Consider the following 26,219-nt stretch of genomic DNA (forward strand, 5'->3'; position numbering starts at 1 on the left):
TAGTGTTCCTTTGTTCTCTGTGAATGAGTGGGGAAGGTGTGTATGCTCGAAACAACTACAGACGCTTTCTGTTTTCCGGTATCGATTGGGCAGGCCTGGTGAAATCCGACTTAAGCGTTGACGGTCTGTCACATTTCACGCTGACACCAAGCGAACACAGGGCGCATACACACACATTCACATACACTCACACGCAGAGCTCACCATATTATCGACAGATCCGAGTCAGGAGTACAGTCGAGGAGAGCACATTGAAGGTAAGTTGTTGTAAATAAAAACTACTCTGAGCTGGGAAATTAGACCGCGTTTCTGTGGCAGACTCAGAGGCGGGGTCATTCCTTAAGATCGTGTTAATTTTAGCCGTGGTTCTTTCTTTGTAATTTTAGGTTGACCACTTTTTTTTTTTTTTATCTTTCTCTGTGCGCTTTGCTTGTTTGCCCCTTTCCAGTTGGGAAATATTACCGGGTCTCCCTAACTCAAATGAAAATACCCAGAGTAAGTTTGTTAAAGCCCTTTCCTTGAGTTAGTATTAACCAAGACATTTAAAGGGATTCGAGGCGTGGGTGGCTAGCTACGAGATTTTTTCTGTGTTCTGTGGAGAAGGAGGGGTTGGTTTGGCTTGCCAAGCTAACGAGTGACATTACGCAGACAGGCTAAATAAGTTTAAATGATTGTTAAAGTGGGCAAAGTCGCTTTAAACTCAGTTCTGGGGATACATACGGTTATGAGAAAGCGACCGGATATGCGAACACGGTTGTTGTGCGATTAGAATAAGCGTAATAACCCGTTTATCACAGTATGCCATGCGCACTAACGTTAGCATGCCCCCCCACTCTGTTAGCCTCCTGTGAGCTAACCGTGGTCTTACTCGGTGCTCGGGTTGTTTTGAACTAAACGTCGCCGGAGAGCCACCGCGAGAGGTAACGTTTACAATCATGTGGGAAGTAGCTTCATTTTAATTTACCTACGGTAACTTACCGACCCCCTGGCCACAGTTGTGTGTCATTAAAAACACGAGACCTCGATGATATCTCGAACAGACAACGTTGTGTAGTTGTTGAACCAGTTTGGGGAATCACGCCGTGTTTCATAGCTAACGTTACTTTGACAAACTTGAGGGAAGTAGCGACCTCAAAGTTACAGCACACACCATGCTTGTCAAAAGGAGCAGAGGTGGTTAACGTTGGGCGTTTGTGTAACCTGTATGATCTGGTGAATGCTTTAATTTGCAGCCTAACAAAATAGTGTCCAGCTGCTCAGTTTAACTGTTAGCCACTATCCAACTTTGTATTTTAAAACAGTGACGGACTAAAAGGCTTCTTCTGTGAGAGGAAACCAGTGGGAAAACGCAGAAGGGAGAAGGAAAAAAAAAAAAAAAAGAAACAGAGGAAATCCCCCGAAAGGAAATGCCAATCGCAGCCGCTGGACAGCCACCGACTCAGGAGCCTAGAGTTTGCCCCCGGCTGCCCTCCACCCCGGAGCCTGTCCCTAAAGGGGCTGATTTATTCGACGAGGCGGGGGCGGCGGAGTCGGCGGAGCGAACAGAGTACGGGGGCGCGGAGGGGGGCAGAGGACTCGTGGGCTATAGTTACAGCCAGAACGGCGCTAGGGGCTTTGTACAGCCCGGGTCCATCAACGGCTCTCCGCCGCAGTCCCCAGCCGCGTCCTCCTCTTTTCTCTTCCACCCTTTTCACCCCCACCAAATGGCCATGGAGCCCCCAAGGACTCGATCGCGTTCACGGTCTGGATATTACCAACAGTACGGTGGTGGGAATGGTAACGGAATTACCGGCAGCGGTGTCATGGGATCTAATCACCACCACCATCAGCAGCAGCAACTACATCCACAGCAGCAGCAGCAGCACGGTACCGGTTGCGCACCACTTGGAGCTCACGGCAACCACCCGGAGAACCAGCCGCGAGCCCCAGGAAGTAACGTCTCCCCCGGCATCCAGAGGCTGTCTTCGGTTCCCGGAGCGCACCGCATACCGGCGGCAGGTAAATGTCCCCACTTTGTTATTGTCACTGGCTGTGTATGTGGTGGTGTACCCTCGACCAAGAACGGTAGAAGAATCACACGATTTAGTAGACTTTTGTCTTTACATAAGCGCCAAGTTAAAGTGATAGAAGTCGGGGTGTTTAATACACTGGGGAGGTTTTTAGAGCGCCTGTCCTGGGGATGGCATGACAAAGTGTCTGTGCATGTGTGAACACATTTTTTGTATTCTAATTAGATGGGGGTGTTTTCTGTGCTTGCCACAGAGCTGCAGTGTGGATGTGGTGCACAGTGAGCACATACAGAAGGTGAATGAGAAACAGCAGTTTGTGGCATGGACTGGGGTAGACTCAAGCTTATTGAACTGCTGTGCATAGTTAGTTACCTGTGTTTCTCAAGGCACTGTGGTAAGTCTACTTTTAGTCAACTACACACATATTTATGTAGCTAGGTTACAAGCCCTACAGTGTGTAGGCTACTGGCTAATCTTTTGTCTAAATTAGTTCATTTTTCAAAGACTCTCACACAGGTACGTCAAGTATAAATGATGGCTAGATAAGCCAGGGGTTTGGCTTTGTGGACTGCAAATGAGAAGATATGGACAAGAAGTAAGAAAGAATTGGCACTCATGCTCATGTTTTAGTATGGCATTGTATAGCTCAGTGGATAGGTGGCACACATTGGTGAAGATGCAGGTTTATTGTCTCATTCACATACTAAAATCATAGCACAGTAAATCCTCACCACAGGTAGTACTTTTGGACAAGAGAATCAGCTAAATTACAAAATAGGATGTCATGTTAAATGAAAGAGAATGGCCATGCTCTCTATAATAGCAGACATACCGTCTTTAGGAACTGGATAAGCCATACTTTGATTTTTGTGCTTCACTGTAAAGCAAAACTTAGCAAGTGTGTGTATGGACTGGTGCTGGGTGTAAGATACATGTGAGGGCACTCTCACACAGCGAATGCAGTGCAGTGAACCACACAACATAGAAACAGCACAGCTAGAGTTTCACATTCAGCAAGGCTATGGGAAAGCTTTTCTTCCAACACACCTAACAGGCTTCTCCGGTTAGGAAAATGCATGGTTGGTAGTTGTCTCATGTGGTGCTTTGGGGAATATAGTGTGTGTGTGTGTGTGGCATTTTTCCCTGAAACAAATTGAAAGGCTTAAAGAGAGATTTTATCTATTTCTAAATTTCCTTATGTATAAATCACGTGACTGTGTTTTTTAAAATTTATTTATTTTTATTATAATTATTGACAATCAAAATGGAAAGTCTAAATGAAAGGATGAGTTTAAGAGGACTTTCTTTTGTAGTTGTTTATCTAAAACCTTCCAGTGAATGCTTTGACCCTGAGCAGACTGACTATGCATACTGGTTCTACATGTTGGGATAACTTGACATGCTCTTGAAAGACTAATAACCCTGTCATTCCTCTCAGACCAACAGCATAAGGCCCAGGGTTGAATGGGAAATTAATTTGATTTGTATGAAAAAAAGCACAAAACTGTGTTCTTCCACTGCATCACCACAGAAGGTGAACAGTCATCGTCAGAGTTTATCGGTCTGCTGCGACCTACGACCCATACTCTGTCATCGAAGCTCAGCTATGACATGTAGGATAGCACAAATCAATGGATAGAATGACTGTATTGTATTTCCATCCAAATGGATTTCGACCTAGAGGAGTAGACACTGGCTAGAAATTCTATAGACTCTCCATCATTACCTGGATTAATTTCAGTTAGACCTGAAATGCACTGCTCACAAAAGAACAGTAATTTGGAAAGAATACAGGCTGTAGCAAACGTGCAAAACCAAAGGATATGCTTCATTTAGTAGCTTTGAAGTGCTTCCAAAGTAAAGCTGTTGCTTTGTTTTGAAATAAAATAGCATTTGTTTCATTTTTGAATGCTACTTACATAGTTAACTTAGCCAGAAGAAGCCTTGGGCTAATTTATGCTTGACTATTCTCTTACACAAGTGAAGCAGCTGGTTAGCTGGACCTTTCCCAAAACTATACACCTTTTTATTAGACCCTGTTTCCATTCCCATAAGGGTCCTGTTTGTTGGGAGAGTGTGTGAGAGAGGGAGAGATACTTAGTCCATTCTTCCTGTTCTAGTCACCTGCGTTGGGCATGAAAGCTAATGATATCCTGCACTCTTCAATCCCCCCTCTCTCTGCTCCTTGTAGTCTTATATCTTTTCCCCCTCCTTTTCCCCCATTGTGCTTTGTTCATTCATGTTTGTTTTATACAGTTTGTAGTGCTCACATTTTTGGTTTCCTGTTTTTCTTTATGTTCCATCTCATGTACCATTTACGTGACTTTGCTTACCATGTTGGGAAATGATCTGTTACGAGGTAAAAAGACTCCTGAGGACCCATGGTGCTTGAGGTGCAAAAGGGAAGCATAGAAAATGTAGCTCAGCAAAAGTGCTCACCAAATACTTAAACTGCACTGCCAGATTGGGCCAAGTGGATAAAAACATCCTCTGTAGCCGTTGATATCCTATCCTGATTCCAGCCCACCTCTGTCACAGCCTGTCCTCTCTTAGTCACATTAATTTCTCCCTCCCCTTTGGATCAGTCAACCTTTTCCGTACCCCTGCAGTCCATTTTCTCTGGCCTCCTCCCCCACATTTGTCTAATGGAGGGATCGTTTTAATGGACTGCCCAAAGCAGCAGAGGGGCAGACACTCCTGCCACTCTACCTTTACCTCTCCACTCCACTCCTATCCTCTCCATCCCTTGGTCTGCAACAGAAGTGGAAACATGCACTCTGTCTTTTTTTTTTTTTTTTTTTTCTCCTCTTACTTTCCTTTGTCTTGTCGCCCGGGCAACCCCCTTTGGTTTGGAGAGAAACTCTTTCGATTTGACTGACCAAGTCTGCTACTCTGTCACTCCAAATAAACAACAAACTCCAAATAAACAACAAACAGTTGCTCTGGTCAGCAAGAGAAGATCCTGGGGTGGAGGCCAATGACTTCAAATTAGCTTTAAATCCAAGGTTTGGCCCTGATCTGGTTTGAGGGGGGGAAAACATGTACTACTTGGAGGGAATGGGAGGGAGAATGCCAGAGGTCACTAAAAGCCTTAAGTAAGGTCAATATAGAGAGGGTAGAAGAGGGAGGCCAGTGAGAGTGCAAGCACTGAACTGGGAGGGAGAGGAGAGTCACTTTTTTTTAAAAGAAGTTGTGGGTTGGATTAGGCAACTATAGGAAGTAACGTAGGGAGGAATTATAGTGCATATAGAGCTTTAGGAAGGTCAGATGCAGAGAGAGGATGAGGAAGGAAAGATGATTAGACGAGAGCACAGAAGAAACAGCAAAGGGAGGATTTGAACACATTTCATGGAATAGGGCTGACACGAGGTGTCATGAGTATTATTGTAAGCAAAGCACAGGGAGGAAGCATGCTTCACAGGCAGCTGCTGAGTGTGCAACCTGGGAGGAGGCGTGGATACTGTCTCTGGAAAGAGAAAGATGAAAATGATTGGTTGGGAGCAAGTTGAGGCACAGTAGAGGGGAGGATAGATTGTTGAAACAGAGGACCAGAGGCAGTAAATTTGTGAGCGTAGGTAAAGGCATGTGTGAGAAAGGCATGAATGAATGTTGAATGAGTTGAGGAGGGAGGGAGGGGTTGTTTACTCCTGCTGTTTGCGTGTTAGCCTCCTATCCCTGTTGATATAACTAGGAATGTCCAGCGGATGTGGCTTGGTTGTGTCATGTGTGCAAATCCGTGGTTTCAAAGTCCAGTGGTTTGTAGTTCAGAATGCGTATGTCTTCGGGGAAGCTGGATTTGTTCCTTCTCACTGCCTGAACTGGAAACTTCATATTACCTTTTGTATTATTAGTGTCTGTGATACTGCTGTTGAACCCTTTCATCACGTTTCCAACTTAAAGATGAGTCTGTTCTCATCAGCCTTGAATACCAACAATTTTACCATGTCTTGGTCTCTCACTCTTGCATTATAACCTCCAGTTGCTTTTGTAGCAGTACTGTGTCTCAACAGTTTGTCAGCTTCTTTAGCTTTTGCTTGGCATTTCAACATAGGTTAACCCCGGTCTATGTCCTTCCCTATTTCCTCCTCTTGTTGTCCTATTCTACCTCTGTCGTAACTGTTATGCAAGGCCCCGATACCCCACTGCAAGTCTGTGTAGATGTTCATGTGAGGTAGTAAAGAAGTTTGGTTGTTTTGTACACGCAAAATGTTTTCTGGCCAGAGTTTCGACAAGTCTCTCTGATTGGTTAGTAGGCATTGCCTCCGGTGGTTAGAGTTGGGATTAGGATGGGTTTATTGTTTGGATAAGCCAATTTAGGCAGAGTAGGGGGCAACACTCAACTCCACCGAGTTGACTAAATGTGGTTTGGCATCATGACATGAAACGGCGGTTCCTCTGAAGAAGCGAGTATCCAATGAGCGCTGTGTGACGGAGCAACAGGGTGACTATTGCCGTTGGCAACAGGAACCAAGGAGGAGTAATTAAAACAATAGTGACTGCCATAGACAAGAAATATGTGCTGCAAATTTACTTTATATAATATCATATAATAATAATAATATCACCCGACAACGTAGTTTGTTTTAACTTCATTCTGCTCCACTCTTAAAACCCTAGGAAAACCAGTAGGCATTGCTACGCATCAGCTTAAAATGACGTTAGATTCAGGTGGTAGTGATTGGTTAGACTGGTTGAGTTTAGGCAATGTCAGACTAAGGATGGAAATGTGTAGTGAGTGTAACGAGTTAACAATTCTGTGTTTGAATGCAAACACGAAGCAGGAATGTGTTGAAGTTACAGTAAGATATTTCTATGACATGTTTCTTTGTTTATCTATTTTTATTTTTTATTTTTTCTGCAAATATGCCAAATATCCGCCACCTTTCAAGTCTATAGGGGTTGAGTATTTAATACTTATATTTTGGGTGGAGCTATATTCCTGTTTTTACTGGACATTCACAGAATGTAAAGAGATTTAGTTTCACCCAAGAAATTAGGGGTGGGAATCGCAGCGTACCACACGATACGATACATGGCTCACGATAACGATAATGTCACGATACAGCAATTCTGCGATAGTCGATATATCGCTTGACAACAAAGTGATGCGTCACAATATTTAACTATTAATACAAAATGCCCGTGAAAAAGTTGACTACTTATTTGCTGCAAATCCAAACTGTTAGAAAGCAGCGCAATTCTACTCAGTCTGTAAAAATAAAACTACAGAGCAACTATGAAAAATTATCACACAAGGGCACATAAAATGCAAATTCAACCGCTAATGTCCTTTAGCACGTTAATAGAGATTCCCATTATATGTTAGCATTGAGCTAACCGTCAAAGCGCTATTTAAAAAAATAAAAAAAATAAAATTAATATTATGTATCGGTATGATGGGCTGGAATATCGATACAGTATCATGGAAAAATGCCCAATATATTGCTGTATCGATTTTATTGTCACACCCCTACAAGAAATCAAAATTTGTCAACAAGCATCAATATGTTGGCGTGCATTATTTGGTAGTTTCTATACCGACATTGATCCTGGGTTTATAAATTGTGCATTGGTTGCCCCAAAGACACAGAACAAGTAGCCTACATTTCCATTTAGCTCCTCAAAATGTAGTTCCAATGAGTTTGATGGTTAAGTTTGTGGTGATAGTATCTAGATTTATAATGGAAGAAGAGAATTATTACTTTCTCAGCACTACACTCAACTGGTTTCTATCTTCCTTTGGGGGCTAAGGAGGAGAGGGAGACAGTGAGGACAGATGAGAGAGTGAGGAGTGTGAAGGAGTGGTTAGCTTGGTGCATGTTTATGGCCCTCTACTCACTGTGTCTGTGAGCACACGCCTTTAGTTGCTGCCTGGGTGGGCTGGGAGCTGTAACAGGACTGTCAGAAACACATGCATCCATACAGACTGATGTCACTGTACAACCCTTTTTCTTTTCCTGTGCTAAGAAGAAGTTGACAAAAGAAGATGGCAAAGGTAGATGACATAAACAAATGAAATCAACCAGCAGGAATGCTCTAATCTACTAATAGGCTATAAACTCTAGAGCTGTTATTGGAAGTAAAACTGTATGTGAATCACAATGCAGTCCCGCAGGTATTTTCATTGATATGCTTGTGTGTATTGCGCCTGGATACCATGCTATAAGCTACTTGTAAAAGTTCTTTTCTAAATTAAAAAATTTTGAAGGACAATTTTTTTGATGTACAAGTGTTTTGTATGCCTTCAGTGTGAGCCAGTGTGTTAGGATCAACAACCGTCTCCTGCTGCACAGCCTCTGTTTTGTGACCAAAAATATCACAACAGGTTGCAATGGGTTCATTTTAGGAGTCGCAAAAGACGTCTGTGATACTTTGCTGTGAATCTCAAAGAGAAATTTTGCGATCCTCCACACACAGGGTCTTTAACACGAGTGGAGGAATATATTCAGGACCCCCTGATTCTAAGAATATGCAAATATTTCTCAATGTTCACTGAAAAGTCCATTCTCCGTGCATTGGTTTCAGTTTGCATACTTGATTATTATTGATTTTCCAATGTAGTTATGATGTCACAAAATTATCCTTGTACACATACCTCTTAAACTCAGATCTAAGGTGAGAGACAAACTTTCATGTTCAGCAAATGAATGTGAAAACTGCCTTCTAGTGGACTATTACTCAAAGCAAATCTTTTTGCAGGGTCTCTTAAAATCTAAGTGATGAGCAAATCAGCTGATCCTAATGACATCAATTTGATGACCAGTATTGGCTCTTTCAAAGGCTGTTAATAATAACATAATAAACCCCATAATGAAACCTCAGGTCAAACAGCCTGTGTGGGCTGTGCAGAAGGGTTAAAACCAAAACATGCTTCAGCAAACGTTATATAAATGTCCACGTGAAGGGATGCACACAAAGGGTTTCTGGGTAGCTGTACCTCACACAGGCTCGTGATATTAAATACCATGCTCACCTTCAAAATTTCAACATCACATCATATGTATTTGCAGTGCTGTGTGAAATTGCCAGCTGTGATTTGTTGATCAAGGAAGGACATGCAGTTGCGCCTCAATTATTTTATTTCATATACTTCATATACTGGGCTTGTTTCTTTGTTTTTCAGTTCATTCTCCCTGTGACCAAAGCAGTACTGCCAACTATACAAGTAACTTCATGATCAAGTATCTTGTAGAAGCAGTTTTGTGACTTGAGAAGAAGTGCAGGGTGGAGAAGCAACCTCAAAGACTGCAGCAGCAAGGGAACAGAAAGGAAGATGATAAGAAAGATAACGAGGAAGGAGAGAACAATAAATAGATAGAACAATGAAGTGGGCGAGAGGCAGAAGCATTCCCATATAAAAGCAGCGTTGGGCAGGTAATGGCTGGGCAGGCGTTGCATGCCCGCCTATTTTAAGACTGTATGCCAGCTTGTTGCTTGACACTGCTTTGAGCGAGGGTGTGAAGTGTGCTGTGGCATGTGTTCAGGAGGCGGGGTGATGTGAGAGGTGTGTGCGTTTTGCATTACACATATGCTCAGCTAAAACTGCCTTTACTTTGTGTATATGTTAGGTAAACTGGTACAAGTCCTGCAGCAGTCAACAAGGTTTTTTCGATTTTCCCATTTGTAACTGTTGAGCTGGTGATTTAAGTAAGCCTGTCACTTATCTATCATCTTATCTATCCAGCCAGCCTTTCTGTTCACCCACTTACTTCTGTGTTGTTGTTTTTTTTTTTCTGCTTTGACATGAGAAAGGAAGAGGTACTTTGGTAAAGAGAGACTGCAAGAGAGAGTGTTACGTAGATCACTGGCAGAGACGGTGCGATAGGGAAAGCAAGGAAATGTGGATGCTATGAGATAAAGCAGCAGGAGTATAAGGGAGAGAGAGACAGGCCAGCACATAGAAAAATAGATCGGTGGCATGGAGGGATGGTGATGAAGTGATGGAGAGTGTGAGGAGGAGGAGGGTGTGTGAGCAGGGTGTCTTAGCTGAGTGCGGGGGGGGGGGGTGAGAAAGGGAGGGAGAGGTGGAGGAAATGGATAGAAATAGCTGATGCACTCTGAGGCTTACAGAAAATCAATAGCAGTCAAGAGGGGAAGCCACAACCCCCTCCCTGCCTGCTCCCTCACCCTCTACTGCTCTCTCCCCCTCCAGTCATCTTCCTTGGGTTTTTTTCCACCACTCTTTATCTTTTCCCATCTCCCTTTACTCCTCACTGTTCCTACTCTTTGATGTGCATTTCCACCCTTGTGCACTCCTTCTGTACGGCTTCTGTACTTTACCTTCTTCCTCGACCGCTTCTTTCCTATGCTCGCTCTTCATCCTCACCTCCCATCACTTTTGTTCTGCCCTTGTCTTTCACCCCCTTTCCAAGACATCCTGTTTTCTTCTTCAGGCACCTGCATGCTTTACATGGAACAATCAAGATCATGGACTTTTACGTCCATCTTTTTCACCAAAAAAAAAAAAAATTGTTTCAAATTGACAATTAGGGTTTTATTTAATTAAAGCCCCAAATTCTCTTTTATTCTGCTGAGCTACTGGTCGCAGTGTATTTCTGCAAACAATCCTGCTCTGGTTCTTGTCTTCAGGTCTCAGTGCTGTGATGCACTGTGTCTGTTCTGCTTCTTGAGCTGTGCTGCTGTCTCAAGGTCCAGCTTTGGCTTTTTTCTGTTAAGAAAACAGAATTAGACTGTGTGTGTGTGTGTGTGTGTACAAGACCTCGTGCTGTATATGAACTCTTACTGAGAAAGTCTTTCATAGTAACAGGTCAACATTTATATTTATTAAATCACCCATATCAGCATTTTCTAAAACTTCCTAGATGTAGGAGAAGAAACTTCATATTCAATCTATCATCCTACTATTCAACTTTCCTTGAGTGTAGAGACTAAACTGTGTGTACTGTGCTGTGTGTAGTCTGTTAGTCCGATAGTGGATATGACTTTATCGAAACATTTAAACCTGTTCTGTAGCGTCTGCATTGTGCTCTGTAGAGTGACTCTAACTGAATGACTCGTCTCTGACTCAATTTACCGGACTCTGACAATGTGCAAGTGAGACGATATTCAGGGATGGAGGAAGGGATTTTTTCCTATTGTGGTCATTGAATGAGTGTCCTACAGAAGAGAGCTATGTAGCCGGTGAGTCCCGCGAATGATTCACCGGTACTAGGTCCCAAATCATCTCCGTGAAAAATAGCCTTTTAGCCGGTTTTCACTTCACTAATATAAGCTTTACTTACCTCCACCTTTTCAATCCATTTATTATGCCTGCTCTAGGGATTGGAGTATAAAATGCTTTTTTTTAAGGATTGAGGAATTCAGTTGTGAAAACCTCACTCTGCCTGCTTCTATTTTCTCTTCCCCTCTTCTTTGTTGTCAATCACAGCTTTTCTTCAAAGAGGGAGGTTGTGAGCAGTGAAAGTCCCACAAACAAACAGCCGAGAGGTGAAAAATGCTCTTTTTAAAAGGCTTTTTTGCATCTATCCCTTCTACTTTTGCTTTCTTCATCTCTATCGTAAAGGTAGCCTTGTCTGGCGTGCCCTTGGGAGTGCTTACCCTTGGTGTGTATACCACTGCCACCATCTGTGGTGAGGACGTCCCCAGCTAAAGACGTGCCCATGGATAAAAAAGGGAAAAACAAATCCCAAAATAAATAGAAAAGACAAAAAGATGAAAGGATTGTGGAAAAACAAAGGAGTAAAAGTCTTAGCTGTGATGCAAGCGGCGGTATCATCAGAAAGCTTCTCTAATCCAGGATTACTGTGTTTTATTTTGTGTGTGTGTGTGTGTGTGTGTGTGTGTGTGCGCGCACCTACATCTACTGCCTCTGATCTGAGACAAGGGTATACCATATGGGTTCCAGTCACTTTTGTGCTGTACACACGGTCAGCACTCCTTCTCACAAACATGTTGTCATTGTTTTTTGCTGTTGTGTATTAAATCCAGGTTGCACAGGAACAATAACAACAACAGGATTAAATTTACTGTATGTAGAAAAACAGGGGTCTCCCCACAGTGCCTGCGTATAATGGTGCTATCAATTTCAACAATGGGTATTACCAACACGTATTTGCATATTGTATTGTAAAATAATACACAATACAATAGTAATTAAGACAGTAGCATGTGTGAGTACATTAAAACTCATGCAGAGCATGACCAGACTTTGAGTAAGGATCTGTGCTTGTCTGTACATACAGTAAAGTGTAGAAAGATGACTTAATGAGTTGGTTGCCATTATACCTAAAACAAAACAGAAATTTTAATGGCTGTAAGGGCGATCAAATGTTGTCACGCTCAACACGCTTACAGCTTTAGGCACATGTCTCACTGCATGACCTTGTGTTATATTCTGCCTTTACCTTCTCTGTCTAGGAGCCTCCGGCGGGTCCTACCACTGCCACCCAGATCATGCATATGGAGAGGAGAGTGATAAGGTAAGCCACACATCTTTTTTTAAGTGCTGACGTTCATAGCAACTTCAGAAATGTAGGCGTGTTTTTAAGTTGCTCACTGTTGTGCAGCCTGAATAAGATGATCATCTATGACTCAGTATTAAATGACATCTTCTCTCTGCTGACTCTGGGTGATGGTCTGACACGCATACATGGAACGTGTGTGTGTGTGTGTGTGTGTGTGTGTGAGTGTGTACGACTTATATACAGAGTGCAGTGGGTGAGTGTCATGATCCCCCTGTGAAATCATTAGTGAGTTGGAGGCTGTGTTGTAGCCAGTAAAATGATTGAATGTATTTCTCTCTTGGACTCTTGTAACCCTCACTTTCATTCATTTGGAGTATCCCTTAAAAAAAAAAAATACATTTAAAAACATTCTTTAGAAGTACACGTCTACCACAGACGCACCAGTATGAACCACAGCTGTTCAGTGCTGCTTTCCAATTGGTTCTATAGATGTGCAAATACAGTCTGATCCTCGCATTATTTGCACTTGTTTAGAATTTTGTCATTGGGGGGGGAATCTTAAACAACTTCAAAGCAATAAAGTAAAATTGAGATTTATTTTCATGAAATGTATTCACATTCATCTGTTTTACCATAAACCCAACAAATGAATAAAAGGGAATTTGGGCTGAAATAACTAGTGAAAAACCCAAAGTCGGTCTTTTTCAGTAATTTCAACTTTAGCTCAGAGAAACACTTGCTGATGTTCACAATGTCGCCCCCTCGTTTGTTGTGTATACACTTTTGACTGTAGTACCACTTTAAGAAACTCAAGCACAGCACAGTTTGCAAATCACAACTCTGCTTTATGTTTCACAAATGCTGAAGTATGTTTACGGTACGCGTCATGCAAGTGTAGAGCGCATTCAGCAGCATAAGCCTGTGGCAAGTATTCCCCACAAGGATGAGAAATGTAAAGTGTGCTTGTTTGTTTTGTTTTTTTTAAGCACATTCCTTATGGGATCGTTGTTCACATTGCTCCACTGTGTTTTTCTTTAATTTCACTGAAAGGACTGTTTATCAGCTGATAACTGGATGATACAGCCATGCACCCCTCATCTGTATGTCTGCACTAATCGTAAAGTTTTCCTTTTCCATTGAGGGTGCTTATTCTTCATTCACTATAAACTTAAATTCACATTGGAAACTGTATGTATATTTTCAACAAGATATTGCTGGTAATTTCAGCAAGACTGCCATGTCAATGCTGGCAATATTGTAAAAAACATACTTGGGTAGTTCAAGTATAATTTAAAACCCACCAGAGTATATAGGTGTACTTCATCACAAGTGAAGGCCTGTGGAAAAAGCAGGCAGATGAAGTAAAAAACAGTGAAGGAGGAGAAGAAGGGATGCAGGATGCTGAGGAAGGTGTTGCAGAAAGCTTGGAGGGAGAAAGGGAAGGGAGGGGGTATTGCTAATGATTTCACCTCCAGCTGTGGTACTTGGTTGGAGTGAGGGGAAGGAGGGAGGAAGGGAGGAACAGTGGCAGAGGAAACAAAATGGGCTTTGAAATCTTGTTGGGGGGGGGGGGGGAATAAGTGGGGGAGGGAGAAGTGTTTGAGTGTTAGTGGAAGCATGTCTACAAATATTAATGAATCTGTAAAAGCAAATGACCATATTTGCTCTGTGTGCACATTCATACACAATTTCTAAGCCCTGAATGCTGGAAAAGAGGAACCTCAGCTCAGTGGTATTTCTAAAGTGTGTGTGTGTGTGTGTGTGCACCCTGTTGACCTGTCTTTATTTTGGTTCTCAGCAGTGACAGTAAAGCGATATGTACGCATCCACTTGCGTGGACACACAGAAGTGGATGCGTACATATTCCAAACATGGACATAGTGAAATAGAACGTGGTAGGGTGTGTCTGTACTCGTGCTTCTCTGCCCTGCCTGGTGTGTGTGTGGGGGGGGGGTGTGTGTGTGTGTGTGTGTGTGTGTGTGTTCTATACAGTGTGAGCACTGCAGAATGTGCTGTAATATCAGCCACAGCGCAGTTCACAATGTTTCTGGGCAGTGCTGGGAGTCACTATTCGTCTGTCGATGTGTGTTTTGGGCCTCTGAAAGTCGGCGTGTGTGGGGGTTTTTTTTGTTGTTTTTTTTGTCCCCTCCCCCCTCTTATTTTTCAGGCTTTAGAGGAAACATGGGGTGTGTGTGTGTGTGTGTGTGTGTGTGTGTGTGTGTGTGTGTGTACAATATGCCTTATGTTTTAACAGAGTGCTTGTTGTGCACATTGTTGTCCACACACACACACACACTCTCACACACACACACACACACACACACTCTCTCTGGCTTAACACATGCAGACTATTGCCCATTAGTATGAAAGTTTGATGGGCCTGTCTACCCGCGTTAGTGGGAGGGGAGTGGTGTCAGACAAAGGAGAGTGGGGGGGGGGGGTGTCCCCTGCTTAACAACTTCTTGTCTTGTCCCCTCAGATTTCAGGCCGGGGTCTCGGACAGGCCAGACAGAGGAACAAGGGCGGTAGAGAAAGAGGGGACTATAGAGGGGTTCAGCTTATCTCATTGGGAGGGGGGTAGGGAGTGTTGTATGTACGGAGGGAATATGTCAGGATTGGGGTAAAAGAGGCTGGCTTAAATATGAAAATGGGCACAGTAGATGTCCCTAGGGTGTTGGTGCTGGGGCGCGGCTGGTAGAGAGGTTATAGGGTGTCTGGTTGGAAGAGAGGGGTTTGTTTTTGAAAGGAACAGAGGTTTGTTGGTGGGGGTGGATCACCAGTGCCCTCCATCTCGTGTAGAAATGGGCATAGTGTGTTTTCCATATTACTTCATCGTAAAAAATAACCCATAGAAAACTTTTTATTTTTTTAACAAATGACGCCTGTGCACAACAAATCCTGTGTATCATATTTTTTTTGAATATGATACACAAGTCTTCTGAAATGGAATTGGAGTTTTTTTTTTATTGTGTTGTGGAAAATTAAACAAATAAATAAAATTAACTTGAATCTGATGAAGTATTTTGTCTCTGACTAAAGTTAAGTGGCCTTCTTGAGAGTTCTTTGCTTCACTCTTGGTATTAATAGTATCCCAAACAATATTGGCTTTTTTAAAAATTTCCAAGCAATGAAGGACTCCTCCCACATGTCAAGGATTTCTCTTTTTCACTGTGGAAGCGGCACATTTTATGTCTTTGATAGCTAGCATCAGTTTATTCAGATAACATAAGGGTAGTATGTCTATTTATGTGTTTCTCAAGATGGGTTTTAATGGGTACCCTTGTTTGACAAGTTTTCATATTTTTGAAGAAAGTTTGCTTTCTAAAAGTAAGTTAGTAACAGCCTTGACTATCAGAATTGTTCAACCTTAACAATAGACCAATTGATTAAAGACTGACTTACGGGAATGAATGGGAAACAATTGTGTATTTATTGAAATTGGCTTTTTGAAAATATTTGGGTCATTCCAACCCCTTCACCACCACACAAGTCAAAAGTGGGCAAAAATTTTACTATTACTTCCAAAAGGAAAGGGAGAACAAAAAATGTACTTTAAATTCTGGAAAGGGCTGGTAGAGGAGCGTTAACATATATAATACAGCTTCGAAGGGGTGGGACAGGCATGCTGATGCGCCAGTCGCCTTAGACACAAATGCTCAGGCATGGTAATTTAACCGGCAGATAAAAATACAGGCAGACACAGAGGGGCACACTCAGAATCATGGTGTGTAACCCTTGTTATGACCTAAATTTGTTCTGACATTTAGGGTCTGGTGCTCCCTGGGGCTCTACCAATCCTTACCTCTCTTTCATCTCTGCCTGTCTTGTGCACTTATTCGATCTCTACTTCCTTTTCTTCCGTTGCCCTTCCTTCTTTCCAGCCCTCTCCTATCATATAGTCCGCTCTGGTCAATTGAAGTCATTGTTATTGTGCCTTTCCCATAAGCAGGTCAAGCTCGGGTCACATTCAGTGCTAGTGAGCGATAGAGCCATGAGTGTACAGTGTGTGTGGCCCTACAGTCAAAATACATTTGTTCAGGGTTACAACAGCAGAGTCAGCCTCCAAAGAGCTTCTGAAGGTATTGTTCTTTTATAGGCTGTAGAACTCAAACAGTGGCAGCTGCCCATGTGTGAATGTGAATTTGCGCATGTCTGCAGGCGTTTCCATAACTGTGTGTTTCTCCAGCCTGTTCTCCAGCTGTTTCCTGTTAGCTATCACACTGCTCTCAAGGTTGCTGAGCTGTGTGTGTGTGTGTGTGTGTGTGTGTGTGTGTGTGTGTGTTAAAAGTCACAGCCGCTGAGTCATTTTTATCACACTTTAACAATGTGTCTCTCCCACGAAGAGGGGCGGTGCAAGCAGGGATCAGGTAAAAATTGTTGAGACGGTAACTGTGTGTGTGGTGTCTCTTTTAAAGAACTGTGTTCTTCAGAGCACAGCTAAGGTCCACGTAAGGGAGAATGACTAAGAAGTGACACATGAGCTTCTTGCCTCACCAAGTGCCAAATGTGAGAGTCACTATTTGACTGTAAGCGACATGACTCACAGATGAGTTGATGGGGATTGAAACACTCCTTAGTCAGTTTAAACCTGGCTGACTAAATGCTCAACTATGTCTCTTGTTGTTTTCTTTTTTTTCCCCTCTCCATGTGAAAGTATTTGTCAAGCTATCCAGTTGAGGGCGTGTTTGTTAAGATTTGCACAAGGGCCTGTGAGTGCTTGTCTTGCGTTTTGCATTTCCTCACTCCAAGAGGAAGTGACTGAACCCTCAGGGCCTCAAAGCGCTGGTGGTGTAATATGCTTTCACACACATATGCACACAATTGCATATAGGCACATACACACACTCTGGATCATACAGGAAATACCATGAGTCACAAAGGAACTTAGTGTCTACGTAGTGGTATGGACCATAGGTCAGAGAGACTGTAAAACACGGTGAAATTGATTTGATACAAGTTCTATGGGTCACTAACTACAATACCCGTCCTCTCTCCCACTCTTTTCTTTCGTCTTTCCCATCTTCCGTTTTCCACCCCTCCCTCCGCAGAGTGAGGAAAGCCCCAGTCCAAAGCGCCAGAGGCTGTCCAGCCAGTCTGTCCTGGAACAGCTAACCTCATCTGCCCCCCCACCATCCACCCCATCTCCCCCCATCCGCCCCTGGGAGTCAGGACCCCCAAGTCGGAGACAACCTCACCCCCACACACACTACCACCAGGAGAGATGCCTCACTCCTGCTCGGCACAGACGCAGGTAAGGTGGCTTGTTGATTTCTACAACTTAGATCCACTGTGTGGTAGGGGCGGGAATCTTTTGGCGTCTCACGATTCGATACGATTACGATTCAGAGGGCTGCGATTTGAATATAAAACGATTATCGATACATCTTGATGCATAATCTTTTATTATACACAGGATCTCTGGATAATTACTAAGCATTTAATTTGAGCACTAAAATCCAAAAGGAACTTCTCCTAATTAGCTTAAGAGGACTAGTTTGCCTCCCTAATTTTCTTTATTGACCTCATCTCCATGGTCCCTCATTTCTTTAATAACCAGATGTCAGACTCTTCTGAAAACTGAAATATAATTAGCTGATTAGAAAAATAATTAGTTGAAACGATTCATCAATTAATTCAATTACTAAAGCACTGACACAAACTCTTTGAGTCGATGCTTCATTTAATCCATATAACTATATAGCACACTGTTTCGCACGGACATTTATTACTGTTGCACGTCACGCTTACGCTGTGTGAACATGACGTGATTATGATGCCGCTGGTTGCAAAGTGGAGGAAGAGAGAAAATGGCTAGGGATGAAGAAGAAAGTGTCCAAAGTACAGGATTATTTCAAGTAAAAAGAAAAAAACTCTGTAATGTTACAGTTTGTCCGCTGTAAAACGAAACTTACATCGCCTACTGTAACAGCATGACTGCATCTAATCAGAAAGCACTCGTTCTATCATCCAGTCCACGAAGAGGACCACAGACAAGGTAACAGCAACTTTAGCATTTAACTGAAATCATGATTGATTGTTGAGTTGAAGGCTATCAAAAGTAATCCGCAATCCTCAGCTGTAAATGTATACATGCGCATTTGTTCTCCGCCCGGTTGGGCCGTGAGTTTGGGTTGTAATGTCACAGTCAATTGTTGGCTGATTTTGGTACTCGATTTAGCTAGCTTTACGTAACAGCCAAAAAACCTGCTGTCCAGGGGAGATGTTTGCTAGCGCTAACCACCTTCACTTTTCCAGCAGTTGGGGAACCTATTATTAACGGACACACTGATCTACACTGCACATTTACTACCAGACTGTAACTTACCATCATGTCATGTTCTGCTGCTCGCTCTCTCTCATTCGCTCAGCCTGACATTTAAGTAGAGTGGTTATTCATTCTACAGCGGTGGTGTGCCGAATACAGGAGGAACACTGGTCTCTGTAATGTGCACCCCACAGACAGTCCGTTCCACCTTTTTGTGTTCCGTCAACATTACGTTATCAATTAACATTTAAATAATAGATTTTTTTTTGACATTTGTTATTCGAGTCAGAATCTTCCACGTCCGCATCGCAATGTATCTAAGAATTGATTTTATTTTTTATTTTTTTTCCACCACCTCTACTGGTTGGGGGGCAGGGACAAATAAACCTCAAGGTCCCAAATGTAAAACTTAACCCTCTGCTTTCACCTCCAGCCCGCCAGCAAGGAGACAGCGCGGTCGACTCTCCAGACCTACCCGTCACTTGCCTCCCCATCAACACTCCTCCACCCAGGGCCCCACACCTCGCCTGTCGCCATCAGAGCTCCAGGATGAAAACTACCACCGCAACCTCCATCCCTCCACACACCCGACATACCCAACACACACACCTAGCGCCTATGGTCAGCCTCCCCCAGCTGGAGGGGGAGGGGCAGGTCTGGAGGACCCCCGAGCTTTTCACCCCCCCACCTTGTCCCCACGACTACTGCATCCTGCTGCTCACCACCACCACCATCATCAGCAACAACAGCATCATGTGACGCAACAGCAGCAAGGAGCCATGGTCATGGACTTGCATGAACAGGTGAGTCTGCAAAATACTCTCTATGCGTGAGACCGCTGTGTGTACGTGTGAGAGAGAGAGAGAGAGAGAGAGAGAGAGACTGCATGTTAACTGTGGTGTGTTTTCTCCTCAGCTGCAGCAGGGGAGTGTACCAGTCTCCTACACAGTGACCCCAGTGCCTCCACACGGTCTTGCAGCGCCTTTGTGTAGCGGCCAGCACCTTCCCCCTACCTGTTCCTCACAACAAGTCCCCGCCTGCAGCATGGTCTTCAGCACTGGACAGCACTACCACCCGGTGAGAAGAACACAGCAGTGTGCAGTTTGTAGGAATGTGTGGGTTGGTTTGTTAATTAAAAAACGCACTCTTTTTGCTGTAGAGCCTCTCCTGTGGCTCAACCAAACGAAAAGCAAAGTGCTCAAGTGGGGAAAAAAGTAGCAAAGACCTGCAGATTTCCCTCTGTGAAAGGGCTTCTTAATCTTCCAGGTCGTGGCTGCCACCTTGTGGCAACATGTGGCACACTACAATCACAGTGAAAGTACATGCAGTTAAAACTTTTCTCTCGTCTTTTTTTCCTTTCTCTCTTTTCTTATTCACTCTTTCCCAGATGCTACAGGCATGTTCAATGCAACATTTGCCGGTGCCCTATGCCTTTCCCTCACTGCTATCAAGTGACCCTCAGTTCCTGCTTCCCCATCCACCCCACCTCTCTCATCACCCAACCCACCTCCCCACACCCGGACAGTTCCTGCCTTTCCAGACGCAACAGCCTCGATCGGTATGTGAATGATTTATGTATTTGTCTATATTAACTTAGATCATTCTGTGCCAAAAATAATGACAACACGAGGACTTTGGCATGGAAGTCATTAATGTTTGTGTCTGTCTGTCTATCTATCTGCAACTTCACAGACAGTCAGTACTAGCTAATTATTAACCATTATTCGATTTTGTTTTTTTTCTAGTCACCTAACATAGGTGTCATATAATTTAACTGATTTAAATAGTCAGTTAACTTTATGCCCAAGGGAGCAACTTGGTTGCACATTCAGTGGACACAAGCAAAAACATTCAAAAAGGTGATTTCTTGTAGACAAAACTACTTAAACAGTTTAGAGTATCTGTTGGGACATCTACACTGTATCATGCACTTTCAAATGATAGAATTCATAGAGTTAATTGTTTTAATCTCTCTGGGATTATGTTTCCTGTGCGTATATACATATTCCATACGTATTATTATATTATCCATCACAAGATATGGATGTTTTTTTCCTGGTTGTAAAGGCTGCATAACAGTCTATTTAAACATTTCAAACCTTATCTGACGGTGCTACCTTAGTGAAATTAACAGTAATTACCTCTTTCTATTAAGTCACAAAATATATATATATATTTTTTTGTTGAAATATGTTATGAGGACACTAAATTCCATATGGGTCATCACAATGTAGACAATACGTCTTTCATATCATTTGCAATTACTCTTATCATAGTAAATGCAACATACAACTTTAATCGCTCCATTAAACCAATAACAAAAATAAAGCCACCAAACATATCTTACTGTCCTGATTTTCCTCAAGTGTCCTACAAAGCTGCTACACTTTGGCCCAGTTGCTGTGCCACCGTAACACCCGTGATGCATTTGTCATGATTGATAACACACTGTGGTTTTCTTCTTTTTTTTTCCCCCCGCAGCCCTTACAGAGGATTGAAAATGAGGTTGAGCTTCTGGGAGAGCAGCTTTCTGTGGGTGGAGGCTTTAGCTACGCCCACCATCACCACCACCACCATCACCACCAGCCTCCCTCCACCCTGCCGCCCTCCACACCACTCCAGTTCCTCTCGCACCATGACCCTCTGTCACAGGAGCTCTTTACAGTGGTGAGTACAGTCATTACATATCATAATCATCTGTTTGGATTATAATATATGGTTATAGTAAAATTCTGCTTTTACCTGTGGTGGAATAAATAGATTTTTTTATTTTTTTTTCTCTTTGTCCCTTCTTTCACAGCCCTATCCTCACTTTATGCCTCGCCGATTCACAAGTCGGCGTTACCGCTCTCAGCAGGCTGTACCCCCGTCACCCTATCACCCCAGCTTCCTGCCTTACTTCCTGTAGGTGTTTTTTAACTTTGTACTGTACAGGTAAATTTGCAATAGAATTGAGACACAAATGCACTCTACTAAACTTTGCTTACTTCGTCTTCAACCTCCTATAGGTCCATGCTTCCTGTGCCCCCAAATGTGGCCCCCACTATCAGTCTAGAGCTGGATGTGGACGAAGGAGAGGTGGAGAACTATGAGGTAGGACAAACACATTGTTGCGCCAAGAATAATGTGATGACATGACACACATTAGGATTTTATTTTTTTTTTATTTATTTTTTTTAAAATGGTACACGCATTAAAGCGTTTCTATGACATCCGGTCGCTTCATGTCAGTTTCCACAAAACTTTAACAGTTGATTAATACAGCCAGTTTCTTGTACTCTGTTTCCATGGTGATCTTTGTCATCTAAACGTTGCCTTTTTGTGTGAAACCTTCAGGCCCTGTTGAACCTCGCAGAACGTCTAGGAGAGGCTAAGCCCCGTGGTCTAACTAAGGCAGATATAGAACAGCTTCCATCATACAGGTTCAACCCCAACAACCATCAGTCTGAGCAAACACTGTGAGTACCTTTCTGGATTTTTTAAAAATGTACACGGTGTGAGGAATCTTGCTTGTGGTTGACTGCAGGTTTGAGGTGGAATTAGTACAAGACACTGTTTTAAATGGTACCAACCTTGTTTTGTCTTATAGGTGTGTGGTATGTATGTGTGACTTCGAGTCTCGCCAGCTCCTAAGGGTCTTGCCCTGTAATCACGAATTCCACGCCAAGTGTGTAGACAAGTGGCTTAAGGTGAGTAATGACATTCAGCCATTTGGATAGCTGTAAATTGCTGCGATTACATTGCAGGAAAAGGATTTTTGCCTCAAAATATTGCTGTTTTTAAAAATCTACTAGTATCGATCTTTTTACCCACTTAACCCTCATCTCCTCATTTTGTGTTCCTTCCAGGCTAACCGAACCTGTCCTATCTGTCGAGCCGACGCCTCTGAGGTCCAGCGGGATTCTGAGTGACCTCACAAAGTCCATACCCACACAATCCCTGACTCCCTTTTGGATGCACCAACAAATCAGTGAACTTCTCTACTTCTGTCGTACTCCTGCACTCACATGTTCTGCCACATATCTGGGACCAGTGCTCCTTCTTTCTTCACTCTATATCCCCCAGGACACTTAACAGTAATTCTCACCTGGAATCAGCAACTTTCTACTGACTCAAGCTCACTTTGTTGCTGGACTTCCTGGGCCTTCTGTTTTGAACTACTACACCCCTACTTCTCTGCCTTCTGCTCATGGTTCCTATGAATGGCCTTTGAAACACATACAGTGTCATGTGCAGGTGGACATAGATATGTGTACTGTCTTAAACTCATTATGAGCCCTTCCAAACTGATGCGACCTGTTCAGTCTTCAAGGTGATGGACAGAGAAAGAGACTTCTTTGGAAAACGTCTGTATAGTTGTACTAACAAACATTTATGGAGAATTGGCAGTCTAACAATTTTATGTTAATCTCATTGTTATTATGGTTATAATTAAGCATTCACATCTTGGCTTGCAGAGGCTGTCATTTTTACTAGATGCATTATAATTGCCGGTGGGCAGTATCAGTCTTTTTAACTTATGTATGTGTGTTCTTGCATTCCTCGGCGTGAGAGCAGTCTGTAGGGGGTAAAGGCAAAGATACTGTACACTGTGTGTCAAAGAGTGAGCTACTTTGGAACAGTAAAAAATAGACTTTGTTTTCTCTGGGGGGGTGTGTGTGAGTTCATGTGATAAAGTGCATAGATCCACCCATTCCCCCCCAAATCAAATCCACATGGATTTAGACTCACTGGGGGCTGAAGGTAGCTTGAGACCTTTGCAGCCAAGATTTTAGAAAACAAAGTTAAAAATCATAGTGTAGGATAAAGAACTCCTCCAGGGAAGTTGGCAATGCTTTTTTGTCATGTTTCTTTTTCCCCCCTCTCTACAAGCTCTACAAGTTTGACTCCATCACTCCATGTTGGCCCATCTGCACTGTTCGTAGTAAAGGCTGGAGACTTTTGAAAGACCGATCAGGTCTATTCATCTTTCTCGATATCCACTAAGCTCTCCCCCAGGGCGCATTATGTGAATACAGCTGGATCTTACAGATGCGACACGGTGGATGCAAAACATATATTAAAATCATCACCAAAACATTCATACATGCTCTTACTAGCTTTCACATGGGAATGAGGCCTGTGAAAACGTGTCTATAACTGTGTATCTGTCTTGGTACCCAAGCAGCTTTCTGTAAGTGTTGGTAAATACAGATGCAACATTTTCTCTATCATGGACAAGGAACAAGTTTGAAGAGATTTAAAAGTCTGCAACTAAATTTACGGTTTCACCAGACGATGGGTTTGACACTTGAGCACTTTAATATGTAGATTTAAGACCTGCACACTTTTCATTCTGAATAAACCACTGATGTAAGAACAAACGTTTGAATGCATTAAAAACATGCATGTTCTCTACATCAATTTCCTGTACCTACAGTTTCCCAAATATCAGTTTCTTTTATATTCTTCTCACTGCACATCTGTGTATGCCCAGAGGTTTTGGGGCTATGTTTCTTAATAATACTTGATCTCTGTAAGGCCTGTGACAGCATGCAATGGTGGAACTCGGATGTTTCATGGACAAAATAGGTATTCTAATGTAATTTATCACTATTTATCACAATTGGTGTTTTGTGCTGAGATGGCAGCCTGTCATAGGCCTTAGAGAGATTGTCTGGATAGACGTTTGGCTTGGAAAGTCCAGCCAGGCACCTGCAGTGTCTTACAGCTGAGATTCTTTTTCTAAAGCTTCATTTTCTCCAGGTACAGCTTGTGTTCATCTAGTGTCATCAGACCAATACATTTGTTCAAACCTGAGTTTTGATTTCCAGTAAATGCACACCAGTGTCCAGGAAGATCATTTTACAACTCTTCTTCAGTGTATAACGTTTTGTAATATCCATGGCAATGGAGGGAAATCACATTTTGTCATTTTTTTTTTTTTTTTTTAGGATCAAAGGTTATCTGTGACTGTATGCATCCATGTTTGTGTCTTAGGATTGTTTTGTTTTTTTGCTTGGTACACTAGCAATTACCTCAGTCCCACTATTTATGTCTTTCAGAAAATGGCACAACCAGTATGATTAGTGCTTATCAGTTCATTTTGTTAATCTTTTCCATGCAAGTTGTTGGGTTGTTTGAATATTGTCCTCTTCCTAACTCTATGAAGCTGTCATTAAAATGGTGTCATAGTAGTTTCATTATGTATATCTGTAACCAAAATCATTTGAAGGCCTGTTATTATGATGATGATGAAATTTTTAACATTTGTACATTTTGTATGAGAGTTATTACTAGTATTACTTTATTAAGTAGTGCAATGATTTTTTTAAATCCCTTACCCCTGGTTCAATAATAAATGTATAACATCCTCTTCTACAACATTGTTTTCCAGTTATTCTTTCCTCAACTCCTCGTTTCCTTTCTTTCAGCTTTTAAAAATGTAATTTTGTTGAATTCCTTCTCCACTGAGGCCCACAAGACAGAAGTTGTGTTTTTGGGACAGTCCTCTTGGTGGCAGTGTAGTTCTGTAATCCAAGAGACATACTGGAACCAGTTTGGGTTCAGGAGGCAGACACCATCTCCACATTTAAGAGTAGGCTTAAGACTTTCCTCTTTGATAAAGCTTATAGTTAGGGCTGGTTCAGGTGAGTCCTGAACCATCCCTTAGTTATGCTGCTATAGGCCTAGACTGCCGGGGGATTTCCCATGATGCACTGAGCTCCTCTCTCCTCTACTTTCTCCCTCTGTATGCAACCTCATCCCATTATTGCATGTTACTAACACAACTTCTCCCCTTTCCGGTAGTCTTGTGCTTTCTCGTCCCTCTCCTCTCTCCTATCACTTCCTGCAGGTGTTTCTGGCTCTGGAGCTGTGGAGTCTGGATCTGTGGTTGCGGGTCACCTGCTGCCCCGTGTTCCTGCTCAACACCCTCTGCTACAACAACTATTGTTACTAGTCCTATTGTTGTTATAATATTAACATTACGATTATTATCATAAACATTACTGTAAATATCTGTACCATTTTTCATTCGGTCTATAGCAACATCACCTTTACTGTCTGTACCGCTGTGTGTATATTATGTAGGCGCTCTCTCTCTCTCTCTCTCTCTCTCTCTGTCGTCTAGTGCTTGCTCTTGGTGGGAATTTTTTGGGCTTCTGTAAATAACATCACAGAGTACGGTCTAGACCTGCTCTTTTATGAAAAGCGCTGTGAGATAACTGTTGTTGTGATTTGGCGCTATATAAATAAAATTGAATTGAAAAATTTAATACTCCTTGAGTTGCACCTGCTCACATGACCCGAGTGACATTTATTTACATGGTGCAAGAATCCGAATCAGAAATACTTTATTGATCCCCGGAGGGAAATTCTGTGTTACAGTTGCAAACATTGCACAAGGGCAAAGGAATATACACTGCTCAAAAAAATAAAGTGAACGTAACTCCAAGTCAATCAGACTTCTGGGAAATCAAACTCTCTACTTAGGAAGCAACACTGATTGACAATCAATTTCATATGCTGTTGTGCAAATGG

The 26,219-nt window shown here is 42.6% G+C and overlaps 1 protein-coding gene across 2 annotated transcripts; it reads left to right on the forward strand.

Annotated features, from left to right (window-relative positions):
- The first annotated feature begins 105 nt into the window (after positions 1–105).
- On the forward strand, positions 106–25,061 carry rnf38 (ring finger protein 38). Of its 2 annotated transcripts, none has more exons than XM_038714318.1 (13): positions 106–257; positions 1,302–1,998; positions 12,387–12,448; positions 17,482–17,684; positions 19,132–19,501; positions 19,614–19,775; positions 20,086–20,256; positions 21,180–21,365; positions 21,499–21,602; positions 21,707–21,791; positions 22,035–22,156; positions 22,288–22,387; positions 22,547–25,061. In XM_038714318.1, the coding sequence occupies exons 2-13, from the start codon at positions 1,407–1,409 to the stop codon at positions 22,607–22,609; spliced, it is 2,220 nt and encodes a 739-aa protein (XP_038570246.1). In that variant the 5' UTR covers positions 106–257; positions 1,302–1,406; the 3' UTR covers positions 22,610–25,061. The 2 variants fall into 2 exon arrangements, with proteins under 2 accessions (XP_038570246.1, XP_038570247.1); XM_038714319.1 differs by having other exon boundaries at positions 143–257; positions 387–1,998.
- Positions 25,062–26,219: the final 1,158 nt, after the last annotated feature.

The sequence above is a fragment of the Micropterus salmoides genome, unplaced genomic scaffold (assembly GCF_014851395.1).
Source record: "Micropterus salmoides isolate LMB-PRFRI ecotype aquatic unplaced genomic scaffold, ASM1485139v1 Ms_hic_scaffold_12, whole genome shotgun sequence".
NCBI lineage: Eukaryota > Metazoa > Chordata > Actinopteri > Centrarchiformes > Centrarchidae > Micropterus > Micropterus salmoides.